This window comes from Condylostylus longicornis, unplaced genomic scaffold (assembly GCF_029603195.1).
Source record: "Condylostylus longicornis isolate FDR11 unplaced genomic scaffold, ASM2960319v2 ptg000055l, whole genome shotgun sequence".
Taxonomy (NCBI): domain Eukaryota; kingdom Metazoa; phylum Arthropoda; class Insecta; order Diptera; family Dolichopodidae; genus Condylostylus; species Condylostylus longicornis.
In genome coordinates, this window is record NW_026578024.1 from 2,092,125 (window position 1) to 2,111,277 (window position 19,153).

The 19,153-nt window shown below is 25.0% G+C and overlaps 1 protein-coding gene across 3 annotated transcripts in view; it reads left to right on the top strand.

Moving 5' to 3' along the window:
• The window catches only part of LOC129612114 (calcium-binding mitochondrial carrier protein Aralar1), a 29,976-nt gene extending 11,626 nt beyond the window's left edge, over positions 1-18,350 (top strand). For 2 of the 3 annotated variants that reach the window (XM_055525639.1, XM_055525640.1), the window contains exons 2-13: positions 13,303-13,455; positions 13,527-13,689; positions 13,916-14,007; positions 14,087-14,281; positions 14,362-14,585; positions 15,464-15,496; positions 16,606-16,772; positions 16,875-17,164; positions 17,225-17,303; positions 17,368-17,524; positions 17,586-17,788; positions 17,854-18,350. In XM_055525639.1, the coding sequence (XP_055381614.1) occupies positions 13,303-13,455; positions 13,527-13,689; positions 13,916-14,007; positions 14,087-14,281; positions 14,362-14,585; positions 15,464-15,496; positions 16,606-16,772; positions 16,875-17,164; positions 17,225-17,303; positions 17,368-17,524; positions 17,586-17,788; positions 17,854-18,119 (2,022 nt within the window). In that variant the 3' untranslated portion in view covers positions 18,120-18,350. The remainder of the gene's footprint in view (positions 1-13,302; positions 13,456-13,526; positions 13,690-13,915; positions 14,008-14,086; positions 14,282-14,361; positions 14,586-15,463; positions 15,497-16,605; positions 16,773-16,874; positions 17,165-17,224; positions 17,304-17,367; positions 17,525-17,585; positions 17,789-17,853) is intronic. The other variant, XM_055525641.1, reaches the window with a different exon arrangement.
• Positions 18,351-19,153: the final 803 nt, after the last annotated feature.

The window sequence follows — 19,153 nt, forward strand, 5'->3', positions numbered from 1 at the left end:
ATCAATTTTGATGAAATTTTATATGCGAGTTTAGTTTGGTTATGCCATGGGTTGATCAAGTTTTGGGATATTTCAGGCTCTGGGAACTGCAACTTTTTACGGAGAAATTATTCATTTTCTATATGTCGATTACATGATGACGACATCAGATTTTTCGTTGTTAAAAAAATGTTTAAATTTTAACAAAATTTCTCATATTTTTTATTATGAAAAATCTTCCGAAGATTGTGTTAATATTTTTGTTTAAATATTATAAGTAGACAAACATAAACCTTTACTTTACTGACAAATTCTAAAGTAATTAGAAATGTTTTTTTACAAACACGATAAATTTTATCTTGTCATCTTCTAATAATCTTCATTAGATAGAAGTAGGAGTTTACTTTTCTTGTGTACTTATTAGAATGTATATATCATAAAATCTTGTATATAGGAAAAAAAATTTATTTAAATTATAATTAAATTGAAGTGAATGATAAAATAATGAGCTGAATATATTAAAATTACAATGATTTAATAAATAAGAAGATTAAGTTTGACTTTCATATAAAAGCTTTGTTTTTTAATTGATAACAATTGTGACAAGTCGAATTTCCTTTGTTTTTTAATTGTTAACAATTGTGACAAGTTCGAAAACAATTTTATAACAGTTTTATCATATATTTTTCAACAGCGATTAATACATAGTTTTTTTCACAATAAATTCAAATTGGCTCGCATAAAATCCAATTTCACTTCAGGTACGTTTTACTATAATTTCTACATTTCCTTTTCTTATTTCTGATTTATATAAAAATAATTAATAAATAATGAATAAATAATGAATTTATATGAAAATAATCATAATTCATTTTCACTATAACTTGCCATTTGTTGCACCTACTTCCAGTTTTTTTTTTTATTTCAAATAAAAAAATTACATTTCAAAAATATGTGCAGTGTTCTGATTTAAAAAAACAAAATTCAAAATTTTTCTAATTGTTCAATTTGTTTAAGTTTATAATACAGACATACAAACAGTAAATTTTATGTGTGAGTGTTTGTGCTTTTAAAAATCGCAGACATCAAACCATAATTAAATCTTAATATTGCCTCAAGAACCATGTAGATTTGTATAATATATCACCAACGTTCATATTAGTATATGCATAAACATACATACATACTTTTATTACATTGGTATGGCATAGTTTTTGCGGAAGCAAATTGCAACCTTGTGCAAGGTAAAACGAAAAATGAAAAATGAAAATATGCAAAACCGTATTGAAAATTAATTTTTCTTTTTGTTTTTGTTTACTTATTTTTTCTTTGCACTTGTTTTTAAATTAAAAAGTTGAAATGTGAATTAAAATGAAAACATTTGTATAGCTCTATACTGAGGAACATTGCATTTAACTTTAATAATTATGAAAAACAAAAAACAAGTAAAAGTGAGGAAAGAAAATTAAAAGAAGAATGTTATTTAGTGTAGATAGAATTAAGCAAAGAATCTTAATAAAAAAATAATTGCATTGAGATAACTGCAGAGTGTAAATAATGTAGACAAGACCGTTTCAGTGTTTCTATTTACTATTTTGTCAGATCTCTATGCGTTCATAAATGAAAATGTCTTTGTAAAATTTTGATTTTCTCTTTTTATAGGGGAGATCTTTAAAAAATTTATTTAATAGATTCTGCACTACAGAACAAAAAATTACTGAAAAAATTAATGAGCTTCTGATGAGCTTAAAAAAATGGTGTGCGAATTATTTTAATGAGTTAACTTGGTTTTGAAAAACACTAAATTCCCGTGAAATTTTTGTAGTTTTCGGATATATGCTCCGATCCTTATCAAGAAAACTTTAAATCGAACTGTCGACCATATATGAAATTTAATTTAACATACAATTGGACAGATTAATTCCATACTTTTTATCCAAAGGGAAATGAATGAAAAAAACCCCGTTGCTGAACTGATTTAATAACAATAATTCAAAACAACTACCAGGCGGAGTATTTTTTTGCAAATGCGGATAGTTTCAATAGGAAAATTTGGAATTAAGAAAATGACGACGAAAACAAGAAAATGAAAACGATGAAAACAAATATTTTTTACTTTTTTGGAAACAACATTTTCTAAAGTTCTCTCAAAATTAGTAAAATTTAAATTTTCGGCTCCTTATATTTGCGAAACTTACGTATATTTAGCGTATATATATTAATCAAAATAATTTAAATAGCTAGACGATTTTTTTCGAAAAAGTATTTTCACTTGGTCAAAGGTTAAAATCCTTGTTTACAAACCTTTGATTTGATCCCAATTCATTTCGTTTAAATTTTTGTTTTCGATCTAAACACTTTCTTATTTCGTAGATGTTATTTAAAAATCACATTAATTATCTATTTGAATTTCTGCAAAATACTTATAGATTTTAATTCAATTAGCTAGAAGCTAGAAAAATAAATAAAATCGAAGCGAAAACTATTTGTTAATTAATTTATTGATTTCATGTTCAATCATTGGTTTCTGTTGTAAAAGTAGTTTAGTATTAAGTATTTCTAAATTAATAATTTTAGAGATTTTCGGAAATGTATAAACTTTTAGAAATTCGGACTAATTAATTGCAGAATTTTTAATTTACATTATGGATCCGGGAAGATAGTCGGCATTTGAGAAAATTGATTAACAATTGAGCTTTTTTTGTAATTATTACAATTTTCCATTTGTACTAGTATTTTAATTAAGATTTGCTTAAAATCTGTTAAGTGCTGTTGCTTTCATCATGAATTCCTAAATAAATACTCGATTTTGATTTTGTAACAGTTGAGAGCCAGAATACAAAGGTTGAGTTACAAAAAAAATAATAATAATTTTACGATCAAAAGTGCAATTCATTTTGTATCTACTTCTTTTCTATTTTTCTTTATATTTCATTTTAAACAGTTATTTTTTCTATAATTGCATCATAAAAACAACTTTTTAATGTTTCTGAATAAATTTTCTACTGGAATGCCATTAATTATTCATCTTTTTTCTAAGAACCTTTAATTGATAAATCATTAATTTTAATTTTTTTTTTTTAATTATGAAACATTGTTGTTGTCATATTAGATTGTAGATTATAGATTTTAGGGGAACCGAGATGGGCAGGAGAACTATTGTCATATTAAATAAAAGCAATTTTTTCCAAACAATTTAAAAATCTTAGTAGATTTTTGCATAAAATAAAAACAAAAAATTTTCAATTACACAATTTAGAATAGAAGAAATTTTAATGTATTTTCAGTTTTGTTTCTAAAATCGATTGAATTGATGATTGACTTGTTGAAAATAATCACTTTCTTAAGTGCTATAAAAATTATAATAATTTTTAAATTTAAATTTTTTTATGTTTATAACTTTAATTATACCCAGTGCCTAAGTAACTTTAACTCCAAACGGGCTGTAACCCATAAAAGTACTTGTGTAAATGGTCCTTAAAACAAAATTTTGTTTTTTATTTAAGATCTATAACATTTAAATACAAATTTTGTTTGTTCTCTGAAAAATTTTTTGCAATCTCTTATATTTAGAAAATATTGAGCAAACACGGGCCATTGTTACCGACCGTATTGTGTAAACAATAGGTAGGTTATGTGATGGCAACAAATTTTGCATATCGAGTTTTCGATGGGAATGCACTTCTCCATAGTAGGGAAGTGTAAGTAAACTATTTTTAGCAACCTGTCGGTCCGTCGGTCTGTCGGTCTGTCGGTCTGTCGGTCTGTGTGTGCACGCGTGTATCTCAAGTTCTGCTGAACCGATTTTGATGAAATTTTATATGTAAGTTTATTTCCACCATGGCACGGATTGATCAACTTTTGGTATATATCAGGCCTCGGGAACTGCACTTTTTAGCGGGAATGTTTTACATTTTGAAGAACCGATTTACTTCAAATTTCATATAAGTATAAGCTTTGCTCGATCGTCCGCGAAAATTCCTATGTTTTGGAAGAAATCAGGCATTGGCAACTAGGCGTTACAAATATTCATTTTTGTGTATAAAAAGAGAAATAACCAACCGATTTCATTGAAATTTAATATATGAATTCCTCATATTAAAGCAATGAACATATCAATTTTTTGGAAGTATCAGGGCTCGAAAACTGATTTGCGGGTCGATTTTACATTTTTCACCATTTTGAAGAAAATATTCAACCGATTTACTTGAAATTTCATATATGAGCTTTGCTCGACCGTCCGCGAAAATTCCTAACTTTTGGAAGAAATCAGGCATCAGCAACTGGACGTTTACTACGGGCCAAATATACATTTTTGTGTATATAAAGAGAAATAATCAACCGATTTCATTCAAATTTAATATATGAATTCCTCGTATTAAAACAATGAACATATAAATTTTTTGGAAACATCAGGGCTCGCAAACTGATTTGCGGGCCGATTTTACATTTTTCGCCATATCTACGGAACGAATTGATGGGATTTTATGAAATTTGATATTTGAGTTCTGGACATTACCAAAACTAACTGGTGGGCATGTCAGGGAATTCGTATAGCACAAAACGAAACTGTACTAAGAGCCAAATTTACATTTTTCTAGATATGTTAACTATAAGCTTACAAATGTCCTTAAAATTGGAAAGAAGTACTTAACAGACATTTTTTTGATATTCTGTAACACTTTCACTCAACTAGACAATACACAATGCGGTCGGTTATGTGCTGACCACATCAGATTTTTTTTTTATTATGCAGGTTGTAGATTGTATCATTGAGTTTAGTGAGGCACAACTAGATATCTAGTTGAATATTCCTCCACTATGCGCCATTGTGCCAATAAGTCATTCAGAGCGTCAGCATTTAGTATTTGAGACCAGTAACAATATAAAATTCAGCTTTGGTTATGCCGTAGTCATAAGGAAGTATGGGTACTTAATAATAAAATTTAATTAAATCAAACATTCTGAAAACTGTTAATCATACATTACTTTTGCTTCAGTAAAAACGATAAATTGTTATAAATTGTTATTTAATAACTAGAAATAAATATTAGTTAACTAATACAAGAAAATTTAATGTGATTATTCTTTTCTATCTAAATAACATTCCAGCAAATGACCTTGAAGTGAGTGTTAGGCGTGTACATTCTTCTAACATAAGAATTTCATTACAAATTGATTTAAAAAGTACAATTTCATTTTATTTTATTTTATTTCCATTTACATCAAAAGAAACTATTAATACGCTTATAAAAAATAAAAAAAAATTCGTACTGTCTGGCGACTGGAAAAATTTCCAGTTGTATATTTTTTTATAATTTATTTTTAAATCTTTGTTGGAAAATTAAATTTTTTTATACTTTAGTAAAGATTATTCATATACATACATAGCTTTTTGTTGAGTGTCATGAAATTTAAATGTTCACATGTTCTTTTTTAACTATACATACATATATGTATGTATATTGTATAACAGAAAATTGTGAAAGTTTTATCACTGTTTTAATATTTAATATACTAATAAATTCGGTAGCAAAACCTACCTATACACATATACTCGCATATAGTTAGAAATATAAATACATAAATAGTTCATACTACCTATAGCAACTGTTTTTATAAGATAGTAATTGTAAACGCGATAATATGAAGGTCAAGAACAAAATTGGAAAAAAGTATAAGTATACTGCACTATTTCCTTTGTAAAATATAACAGGGGTGTATAGCCATATACATACATAACGTTTCATTTTAAAACATTTTAGGGTGGTCTTATTAAAATTGATTTTTCGAAACAATTTTCGAAGTTTCAATACGATTTTTTAAGCCAACAACAATTGTCAGATTTGTTCGAATTTGTTTCATATTTCGAACATGTTTCATTTTGTTTTTTAAAAAACAGCAGTTTTATTCATATTTTTCCTAAATTTCTCAAAAATTGTATTGAAATGAACAATATTGTTAGTTATGACAAAATTAAGAAAAACCAGAAATTTTGCCAATTTTAAACACAGCATTTTTAAGCATGAATAAGTATCGACTTTAATCGCATTAAAACTATGCCCCTTATTTGAGGTGCTTCTGTTTCAGCAATAACTAATTTCTAACCGCAGACACAGTTTACAAATTTTTCAGAGAATTAAGAGAATGGAACAATTGGTTATTTTTATTTTATATTTTGAAATAATTGGTGAACTTTCTACTTGTCCTTTAAAATTCCTTGTCCTCATTAAAGTTCTTCTTCTTTGATTTAGAATAGCAATTTCAGCAACTTTTATCGACGATAGCAACTTCTTTTTGTCTTTTTTTTTAAATTTCAATTGTTTGTTTGCTAGTATAATTTGTCCCTATCTATAAATTTTCGACAGGAAGCTTTTTTTGTCATTTCCATAATACATTCACAATACTTGCATACACAATTATTTTATTTATATTGTAAAAAAATGCATACTGTTTAATAGTGATAGAGCAAATATTATTTTCTCTCATATTATGTCATATTCTTGCCAACAAAATACGTTTGTACATATATAAATGTGCAATTGTATATGTACAAATATCGGTAGAAGCACATTTATATTATTTTCTATATATATATATATATATATTTTTGCAATTCAACTTCACGTGTTTGCTGATTCTTTGTGGCTTTTATTTATTAAGAACATGCAATAGGTATATAGGAAAATCTCCTATATTGTTTTTATATATACTTATATACATATATGTATGTGTTAGGAGGTTTTCAAAAAATTTTGATATAAAAGAGAAAATCGTGATTTGTTAATTAAGTAAAGGCAAAAAAAAATGTTTGTTTTTTCTGACTTGTTTAAGCTTTTAGTTTTTCTTAAACTATGCTTATGTAAGTTTGATATTAATTAATTATAAGGTAATTATTATTGTTCATAATAATTTCCAATAATCGATCTTAGTATATATAAATGAGATTAAATATTTATCAGAGAATTAGAACAATTTGTATTTTGCGAGTCTCTGTGTTTAAATTATGATTCACTTTAATTATTAGAAAACTTAAAAAAGATGGACATTTCTCAAGTTAAATATGCATTATTTAATATTTAAATTATTATTATTCTAATATAAATAATCTAAAATAAATAGTCTTTTGTGTTGTAAACTATTTCCTCTTTCCCTACCAGGCAAAATACATGCATAAGTAAATATAAATATATTTATAGAACAGCTGAAGGGTTAAAATTTTTCTCAATGTAACAACCCTAACTATTAACAATCATTATTTTACATCAATCGATGTTATCTTCTGTTCTAAAAAAAGAAAATAATTAATTATTATAAGCTAGTTACCATTGATTTTTTTTAAACTTTTTTAAAAAATATATGCCAATAGAATTTCATTCCGTTGGTATGTTTTAAACTTAATTCATACATATGTACATACATTCTTACATAATTGATTATTTTATATTATAAAATTTAGTAATTAGGCATAAATAAAAATATTTTCTTATTTAACAAATTTGTTATGGATGCATTCCAATTTACGCACGTTATCATAATTTATTGAAGTACAATTAAGTAAAATTCAATTTCCTTATCAATATTTTTAATATTTGCAATAATTTTATTAAATTCTATCATCTTTGTTAATGAGAAAAAAAATTACAAAACAAAAAATTATTATTATTTTAATTTTATTATTTGTTTTTTTTTTCGATAATGCAAAATTTTGTGTTATTGTCAACATTCAATGCTGAAATCATTCGTCAACAATACGCGATTACGATTTTGACGTATTGAAAAATATAAAAATAAAATTCACCATAAATATTTACATTTGAATCGTTGTTTATGTATGTTTATGCACATGTTTATTATTAGCTTTATAAAATTTAGAATCAGACATGATTAAAAAAAAATTAATAAAAGAGTCTTGTTATTGCGTCGATTTTATAGATCAAATAATTTAATTTATTGAGTTTGCAAATAAAACTCTTATTTTGTGTACTTTTAATTGTGTTCAATTTAGTTCCGCGTCAGATTATTGCGGTTCTGATAATTTATTTTGTTATTTAAGTATTGTGATAGTTCTTACATTTGACACATTTTTGTTAACATTCGGTAAAATGAAAAAATAAACATTGGGAAGGTGTTGCAGCAATTTACTTGTAACGTAGTCAAACAATAATCACAAAATCAGCAACTCAATATTGCGACTATTTGACTTGAAATCATCTCGAAACTCAAACTGTGTTTTTAGTATTACTTCATTTATATGGCAACTTACAAATGGAAACCCGAAAATGACGTTTAGCTATTATATTTCAAGTCATTTAAGTGAAATTTTTTGATTGATTTTAGTTAAGCCGACTTAAAGTGAAATAGCATTTATACGAGTATGGACATAAAACATAAACTTCAAGTACGCTTGAAGCTGAAATATAAGTTTTCCATGTTTATATTTCCATGGCTTAATAATCCGAAAAAAACTAATCAAATCAGGATTAACTCTCTAAACGCCTTAAATGAATCAACGAAAAAATGCTATTTAATTCTTTTTAAAATTTTCTATCCTTAATTTCTTATTAATTGAAAAGCATGTTTTTCCTATTTTAATATTAAACTACTGTACTAGAAAAATTTTCAAATATAAAGCAAATTTTAAATCCTCTCTTCTATTTAACAAGAATGAAAATGAAAGAAAAAATAATAAAGCCTTGTAATGCGGTGTCATAAATTTCAAGTTTTTCTTTTCTTCTTCTTTATGTATATCTTAAAATGTAGCATACATAAAAAGGCATATTGAAAATTGTTCCTAGGAAATACAATCCAAATTTAAATTTTATTAAAAAATCATACGGAGTAAAGGATTATCAAAGATTTTCTCAATGAAAATTTAGAAAACTTGGGTTCCAAATATCTGTCATATCAGAAATATTGTGAATCAAGAAAATGTTATTCAAATTTGTCTATAGGGAGAGGAGTGTTTGGCATTTTTGGAAAGACATTTTGATGTGTTTATTGTTTAAAAAAAATCGCAATTTACATTGGTTACCTCCTTACGAAGAAATCGAAACTTTTGTAAATTTTACTAATTTTATCAGTAAAATTGGGAGCCGGTTCATGGAAATCGTGTTTTAATTTTGATTTCCTAGGAAACAAAAAATTTCTGTTGAATAACGCGCACATTTAAAATTTTCTTGTGAAAAATTTTTAGAAATAAGTTTGCATAAGTAACTTTATAAAAAGTGTTAGCATTTATTGAAAAGTAAAAAAAATTAAAATATTAAAGTACAAAAAGGAAAGGATATTTATGAAAATCTACTCAAAAAAATATTAGAAATCAGAAAATAGTAGTTAAATACATTTTGTAAGGAAAAGGAAAAATAATCTTAAGAGATTTTTTAGTCTCGTTTTAACAAAATCAAGTTTTTCTTTGAAATTTTCTTTTATTTTTATTCTCCATTTATGAATAAGTAGTTAAAATAGACACTTTATCTACTTATTATTTTGCTTGCACTTAAAACGAATAAGAAATATAAATAACTATTAATATAAAAAGACATCCGAAATGAAATTTCCTATTTAATTTTCCGTTTTAGAAAGTAAAATAGAAAATAAAAAGACGACTTGAATTTTGTATACTTCCGAATTCTTTACAGAAAATTTTTAATTTTCTTAAAGGATTGAAAGTTAAAATTGGTAAAAAATAACAATTATAGTGAAAATAATAGTAATAATGAGCTTCGGAAATAGATATTTTATTTTAAGGATATTAAAATAAATTTTAAAATGACAAAATTGAGGAAAAGGACGCTTGATATTGATTGGTTTTTAGTAGATTGTGTATTGATTTTCAATATGTTTGTAAACCCCAGTAAATTTTTCAAAACCAAAATCTTTTTTTTTTTGAATTCAATCTATTTCGTCTTTAGTGTATACAAAGTAAAACTTGATCTAACTGAAGTTAAGTAAATAAGTAAATTTTATGTATTATGTAATTTTCTTCTGCTCCATTTATTTTTTATATCCATAAACTTTTATTTATGCACATATTCATTAAATATTTTAAAAGAAGAGTGCGAAAATTTTATTACACAGAAATTACATAATTGGATTATGGTGAAAAGAAGAAATTGTTGCAGTAATCAAAAGACATTTTAAAATGTGTTTTAACCTTAATTTAAAATTTAATTTTAAAAACTTTATGTTAAATGAAATAATAGTTTAAAATGTGACTAATATACGTAACAGTGTTATTGGCACTTCTTATACAGACAATGTACATAAATGTGATGCTGTAATGTGCTTTCATTTGAGATGATTCAATTTTTAAGAAAATATTTAATTAGGTTTTGAAATGGACGATCTAATTATGTTTAAGTGAGAAATTTAAGAATTTTTTGACGCAGGTTGTAAAAAGTTGTTTGACTTCGCAAACTGGAAAAGGCAAAATACAGTAACTGACCAAAAAAGTTTAAGCAAATATCAAAATTGCAAACCCTTTTTCCATGGGCTTTCCATGGAGAAAGGCTTTCCATGGCTTTTATATTCCATGGAGATTTTCATTTGTTGAATTTTTAGTAATTAACCTTTTCTTAATCTTATTTGTGTAGATTTGTTTTTACATTTTTTACGATCCACTAAAAATTTTGGTGTTATTTCTTATCGGTGTTTACAACAGTAAAGGCATTTGCTGTTTCGGACTTTTTACTTCTCGTTTTTAATGTCCAAAATTTTATATATATATTATTTGTATAGCTTTTTAATATCCTTTATAGTAATCAGACAGATTAAAATATTTTGAATTAAAATTAAAAAGTAAAATATTATTTTTATTTCTCATTAACATTAAAGTGGTCATAATTTTCTAGTCTTTTAAAAATTTTATATATTAAATTGATTATTCATTATTCATCATTTTTTATGTACGCGTTAATTTAATTATAACAACATATGTACATATTTTACAAATTGTACGTTAGCATGATAAAATGCTTCGCTAATTTCAAATACAAATAGAATAAATTAAACAAAAATATGAACAATACACACATATATGTACATGTATATTGCCGTATATAAACCTATGTACATATGTGATGACTCAGTAAACCATATTGAATTTTAATCATATAAAAATTTTTTTTGTCAATGAACTTGAATTTTTGAGCTTATTTTAAAAATTTTAATTTTGACAGCCAAGTACAAAGTGTTTAAAGTGAGTGTCTCATGGTTAATTATGATCAAAATATTGACAAATAAAAATTTCATTTGTGTTTGGCAAACTCACTACAAATTCTATTGTTTAATTTCTATTTTTTTTTTCTATTTTTTCATAATGTCACAGTCAATTAGTCTGACAAATTAAATAGCAATTTTGTTTATTAAAACAAATATATGTATTGGAGCGCATCGCTATACAAACTGTTTAAATTTCGTAACGTTAGATGACTCTTTTAATACTCTACGAAAATTTACAAACTCAATGGTTTTCTTTTTGAGAAACAAAAAGTAAAGAGATTTTCTTTTTCAATTCTCATTATATTACATATTGGAAATAATTACCGTTCACATGAATGACATTTATGTTTTATAATGCAGATAAACAACAAATCAATTGTCCAAACTCAATATTTATATCGAGAATAATTTATTTTTAAAAATGCAATGTTTTCTTAAAGAAGTACAAATAAAAATGTGTTTAAATGTTGTATGTATTGTGTGTGTATAGAACATTTGTCTGAACTTATTTAGTGAATATAAATTTTCAATCGGTCATTGACTAATTTTGGTTTTTTTTTTGCAATTTTGATAAGATAATTAAATTTATAATGATTGTCGCGTTTTGTATTTCTCTTTTGGCTATTTCCGAAATTTATTTTGAAATTACCTATTAGTTAATTATATTTATTTAAAGATTAAATACTCAATCTTAATTAGTCTAATAAAAATTATAATGTCTAGATTTTGTTTTAAAATTTTTCTGTAATGTTTTCCTTGTCTGGGTGATAGATTCAGTAAATAATTATGATACTCGTATGTAGAACTTCAATACAGAAAAATAATTATAGGAAGTGCCTTCATCGTATAATTTTTAAAATTTCTTTGTGAAAATTTTTGAAATAAGAGGTACCTAAATGTATATGTGCATATAATATCTAAATATGATTAAAATTTATGACTTCGATTGTTTTTCTCAAAGTTTTTTCAAGAAATACTTGTTATGAGAAGAGTTTTGTATATCGCTCATTTCCTGCGACATTTTATTTGGACTTTTTTGATAAAAAAATGTGGTCGGGAGGTTTGAAAAAAGTTATGAATTATTACAAATTCAATAAATGTTTAGACACACAAAAAATTTGTAATTGAGAAAATATTTTTCTTAACCCTTAATTCTTTTTTTTCAACTGGAAACCAATTGTGAATAAATGAAATTCACTTGTTCGTGAACTAAAACGTTAATTTAAAATCGATATACATACATTTGTTTCAATGTGAAAGATGTATGTGTGTGTTATGTTTAAGTTAATTCGTCACAGATTCATCTTAGACAGAATCTTACGTAATTTTTCTTTTAAAAGTTTACACGTCTGTTTCTGTGGCTCATACTTTATTTTTGTTTATAAAAAATCAGAGTCACAAAAAAATATCCACGTGTTCTCTTTGTGATTAAACTAGCTTTATTCATTGATAAGTTTCAGTAATTTCTCTCTTTTTTTTGCGTTTTTTATTATTTTTTCTTTGACTTTAAATATACATATATATATGTATATTAATCATGTACTAGAACTGCCAGCTAAATAAATATTAGCTATAAAAATAGTAGGAAAAAACTGTCACTTAATCGGTAACGCTTATTATAATTTACAGATAAAAAGCTTTTGCTTGAATATTCTACGTTTGTATATCCCATATAGAAGTAATGTAATAAGTTGTATATTAACTTTTTTACAACGGTTCGAAATTAAATAATCACATTACTGAAATTTAAGTATGCATTTATAAAAAATATGAAAAATTCTGGTAACTCTGTTTGTATATAAAATATCGCAATATCACCAACTCGAAAGAGAGCAAATAATTGATTAAAGTAAAGATAAAAAAAATAATTCTTGTATAGAAACCTCAAACTAGTATAAATTATTTTGAAACTCGTGAAGACGTCTTCTACTTAGTAATTTTTATTTATTAAAATAAGAGTATAGACTAACAAATCAATTTTTTTTTAAAATGCCGAAATTATTAATGGTAAAAGCCCATTTAAATAATTGCATAATGAATTTCTTTTAAATGACATTGTAAAAAAATGCACTAATAATAACTTATTTATTTAATTTCTAGGGACCATCTCATATTAAACGAGCCAGTACCGATAAATTACGTGAAGTTTTTTTAAAATATGCTTCAGTTCATAAAGATGATGAAGATTTTATGACCAGTGAGGATTTTGTACGACGTTATTTAGGATTATTTAACGAACAATCATTTAATGAAGTATGTAAAATGGTTTTAAATTTTAATAGAAGTTCTAAACTAATATTAATTTAATACTTTGTTTTTTTTAGGAGTCTGTTCGATTATTGGCTGGTATAGCAGATACAAGTAAAGATGGACTTATATCATTTTCAGAATTTCAAGCATTTGAAGGATTATTATGTACACCAGATGCTTTATATAAAACTGCATTTCAATTATTTGATAGAAAAGGAATGGGAAATGTGACATATGGTATGTGTTGCGTTGATTACGACACAAATAAGTGAATATAGTAACACTACGCGCAAATAATAAAATATGCATTAAAAATGTGCAACTTCTTATCGAACATTTCTTTTATCAAACATTTATTGCTTGCAATATAAAATATGAATTTTATGAAATTATTCTAATTTCAAATATAAATTCTTAGAGATTAATTATTATTATATGGTCTAATTACAATTTGTTTTTTCAGAGGATTTTGTTGAAGTCATAGAAAAAACTGAATTGCATTCAAAGATACCTTTTGATTTGAACGGTCCATTTATTAAACGTTACTTTGGTACTGTAAGTACTCAAATATAAAAATTTTTTTGCAATTACAGCTTCAGTATAAATGTACATATATTTTTTTTTGTAATTTTAGAATAAACAACGAGTAATTAATTATGCAGAATTCAGTCAGCTCTTACACGATTTTCATGAAGAATATGCAATGGAAGCATTCCGTAAAAAAGATCCAGCTGGTACTGGATACATATCACCATTAGATTTTCAAGATATTATGATCAAAGTTAAAAGGCATTTATTGACAACAGATGTTAAAGATAATTTAGTAGCTGTATGTAATAAACAAAAAAAAAAACATCTCGAATTAGGTAGCAAACAAAACAAAAATCAATTTAACATTAATATTTTTAGGTAACTGAAGGTCATAAAGTTAGTTTTCCATATTTCATGGCATTCAATTCATTATTAAATAATATGGAATTAATAAAAAGAATATATTTAAATGCAACACAAGGAAATCGCTTAGAACCTGTTACAAAAGATGAACTATTGTATTCAGCCCGTACAATGAGTCAAATTACGCCATTAGAAATCGATATTTTGTTTCAATTAACTGGTGCTTTACAGCATTCGGGGTAAGTATGATATTGTTAATTTAATATAAGATTATTGGAATTAATATGTTTTTGAATTAGAAAACGAATTGTGTTGAAAAAAGTTAAAAAAAAAAAAACAAAATTTACTAATAGTTATTTAAAAAGATTTTTGGAATATTTGTTAGAATTAAAATTGAAATATTTAATTATTTTTTTTTTCTTTTTCTTTAATTGGTTAAAATTTCCTTCATTTCCTTGCAAATGCAGCTTTTAAATTTTTTATTCTATAAAGTTGTTGAATGTTTCAAATTAATAATTTTCGACAGCGATCTTTTAATTGTGTTCCTTTAAGATGAAATTGGAATAATTAATAAGACAGTTAAAAAGCGGATTCGGTTTCAATATTTTTAAATAAAAAGTTTGGTGCTGTAATCAAATAATCACTGTTTTGTTCATTACTTTATTTTTCATTTATAGTGTTTACTATGAAGAGTAGTTTGTTACATTTATTTCATGTTGTTATTATGAAGTATAACAATTATTTTTTAACATTTATCCGATCGACTAACTAATTATTTATTGTTGTTTTCTAAATTATTCAATCCATTTCAATAAAAAATTTATAGTTTTAAAATATAGATTCAAAGATCGCTGTACTATAAAAATATTCAAGAAAAAATCTTTTTAAATTAATCAAAATGCAATCTTTTTGAAAATTTGATCGGATTACTAAATGAAATTTAATCAAAAAAAGTAAAACCAAAGTTAATGAATTTTTTCAATTTAATCAATTTAAAAATAAAATTTACTAAAAACTTATTTTTATGTATTTCTTTAAATTTGTTCGCTTTTTGTAAAAATAAAAATAAAAAATCGACTTGAATTAAAAAATAAAAATCAAAATTTTGATATTAAAGTTGGTGGAAACGCAAAAAGGTTGATCACAATAGGCAAGTCAATTGTTAATTTTTGTGATACATATTTGCAATTTTCTCTTTTTACTTTATTTTTTATTTGGATTTTTTTGAATATTATTTCTTCAATAAATATTTTCAATCCTATTTTCAGTTTTTCATACCTGCACCTTTTTGTAAAAATGATTTTGGCTTATTTCCGTTGAAATCAATTGCTAAACTTACACTTGCACAATATTTAATTTGCAAGGTCGTTTCTACCATTTTATAGTTGCTAATTATTTTAATTTTTTTTGTTGGGCAATTATATTTATCTAATAATTTCAAGCATTGATTGTAGTATCGGTCACAGGATACTTTCATGCATTTCACAAATCATTTTGAACATTTCTACATATCGTAAACACCCTCAACAATTTTGAATACTCGTATCAGACAAAACGTATAACAACTAAATGGAGAAATTAAAAAAAAAATAATAAAAGTAAAATATTTTTAATATATTCAAAACCTAGTTGTTGGTAATCATATTTAACTCAAAGTCTGGGTTTCAGTTTAACGTAAAATTTACATTAAAATTTAGTAATTAAATAAAGATGATTTATCAAAATTAAATTTTTAGTCAAGTTAACATTTAAATTTTCAAAGTTAATTTTTCATAGCCAAACAACTACACAACATATTTATTGTTCAATTCATAGTTATTTTACAAAAACTAGTAATTTATTACCGGAATTGCATTCAAATTTTAGTTTGTAACTAAACTAAAACATCAGGCTTTTTACAATTTTAATTTTTAACTTAAATTTTTAAATAACTTTAAAAATATATAAAATTTATTTCAGAAATAAGAAACCTAAGAGAATTTAAATTTTTAGTTATTCGCTTTGTTATTTTATTACATTCCACATTCCGTTTATTTTTTTCCAAAAATGATTTTTTAAACTTATTTGAAATATAGATTTTAAAATTTTATATTATTGTGTGATACTTTAGTATAAAATATTTTTAAAAATTATTTATTTTTACATTGTATCGCTTATACTTATGCATTATTGTGTAAAATATTGTTTATGTAGAAAAATATATTACTTCCAGTAGGTTGTAAATGACATTTTTATTTTAATTATAATACATATTTTTAGGAGAATCATATACAGTGATTTAAGCAGTATTGCACCCGAACATTATACTAAAGTAATAACAACTCGTTTGGCTGATGTAAAGGCTGTGGATTCGGCTGATGATCGTACAATTTTAATTCAAGCTCTGGAAAGCGTTTATCGGTTTACCCTTGGTTCGATTGCTGGAGGTAATTTTTAAAATAGTAAACAGTATTGAATATTACAATATGGGACAGATATTTCAATATTTTTAATTTAACTTTGTGAAATGAACAAAATTTTATTTTTAGCTGTTGGTGCTACTGTGGTGTATCCAATTGATTTAGTTAAAACTAGAATGCAAAATCAACGTACTGGATCATTTATAGGAGAAATTGCTTATAAAAACTCTGTGGACTGTTTTAAAAAAGTTGTTCGACATGAAGGTGTTTTAGGTTTATATCGTGGTTTATTACCGCAACTGATGGGTGTTGCACCCGAAAAAGCTATAAAACTGACAGTTAACGATTTTGTACGTGATAAGTTATCTCCCAAAAACGGTACACTACCTGTTTGGGCTGAAGTAGTTGCGGGGGGTTGTGTAAGTTTTTCTTTGTTTTTGTTTTGAAAAACAATTCAACCGAAGAGTTTTGATTTTTAGGCTGGTGCATCTCAAGTTGTTTTCACAAATCCTTTAGAGATTGTTAAAATTCGATTACAGGTTGCAGGGGAAATAGCTGGCAAGTGACAAATCATGGTGTTCTTACAATTATTACATTTTTAACTGTATCTTTAATTTTGTAGGAGGTTCCAAAGTTCGAGCCTTAAGTGTTGTCCGCGATTTAGGACTGTTTGGTTTGTATAAAGGAGCTAGAGCTTGTCTTCTGCGTGATGTACCTTTCTCTGCCATTTATTTTCCAACATATGCACATACAAAAGCTGCCCTTGCTGATGAAGATGGGTAAATTGATATTTAAAATAAATTTATTGCTTAAAATTAGTACTCATCTTTTTAATTTTAGTTATAATCATCCTTTATCATTATTAGCTGCTGGTGCTATTGCAGGTATACCAGCAGCATCTTTAGTAACACCAGCTGATGTTATTAAAACAAGATTACAAGTTGTTGCCAGAACAGGACAAACTACATATACTGGAGTACTTGATGCTACAAAAAAGATTTTGGTAGAAGAAGGTTTCAGGGCATTTTGGAAAGGCACTGTTGGTAAGTTTACGCTTTCAGTTAATGGTTAATCATAAATTAAACTTATTTTTTATATTTCTTTAAAGCTCGTGTGTTTCGTTCATCGCCACAATTTGGTGTTACTCTAGTAACTTATGAAATTCTTCAGCGCTTATTCTATGTCGACTTTGGAGGTTCACGTCCGACTGGTTCTGATTATAAGAGTGTCCATGTTGAAGTGCCAGCTTTACCAAAAATGAATGTCGATCACATTGGTGGTTATCGCGCTGCTATACCAATGTTGAATGGTATTGAAACAAAATTTGGTTTATGTTTGCCAAGATTTGGAACGAAAATTCCAGAAAAATCATGATGATCATGATGATATTGACTATTTTAAAATAATTATTTTTATAATTTTAATATAGAGCCTTAAACAAAGAAAACCATGTGAAACTATTAAAGCCGTAAACAATGAAAAAAAAAACAAAACAATTGTAATGAAATCATTGTAATAAATTAAATTGAATAATATAGTGGAAAAAAATATTTAATCTTAAGTAGAAAAATGGTTATAAATTTGTTGATATTCAAAATAAAAAAAAATGTAAAAACCATAATATTGAACATTTGGTTTTATATTTAAAAAAGAGTTTTCATAAACTCAAAAAATACACTAATTCTATAATTATTTATACATTAGTTAAATCAATAAAATTACTATCAATGTTTAGTATAAATGCCAAAAAATTATAATGGCATTTACTTTCAGTAAGTTAATTTAAACAGTAATGAAACTTTATATTTGTTCAAATCTTTTTGGATAATTTCATATTCTACTGTTGAAATTTTTTTTTGCTCCGATATAAAATTATGTCGTAGGTAATTAAAATCTTTGAAAACATCATTGTGTTTTATACAAAATTTAGTTGAAATAAGTTGAAATTATTTTATTTATTTATACATTCATAGCTAAAATTCAATATATGATAGTTTTACATATATTATGTATCATATAAAATTATAATAAACTTATACAAAAATATTGTTTGATAAATATTAATTTAAGTTTGTTTGAATTAATTCAGCACGATTTCCTTCTTGTAAATTGGATCTAATTATTTTAATTACCTAAGACTTAAATTTACATCTTAATTTTTCGCAGATCGATTCTGTAGTTTAATATGTTCGCACTGTTTATGCACTGTTAATAATTAGTAATTACATTAAAACACTAAAACTTAATCTTTATATTTTCTTTTTTATGTATATGCACGTTTTTTCTGGAAAACGTACAAAATATATTTTTTTAAATAGATATTGAAACATATATATTATCATATATGCTGAAATATTTGTATAGTAAGTACCTGAATATAGTTTTCTCAAATTTAATACTAAGATAAT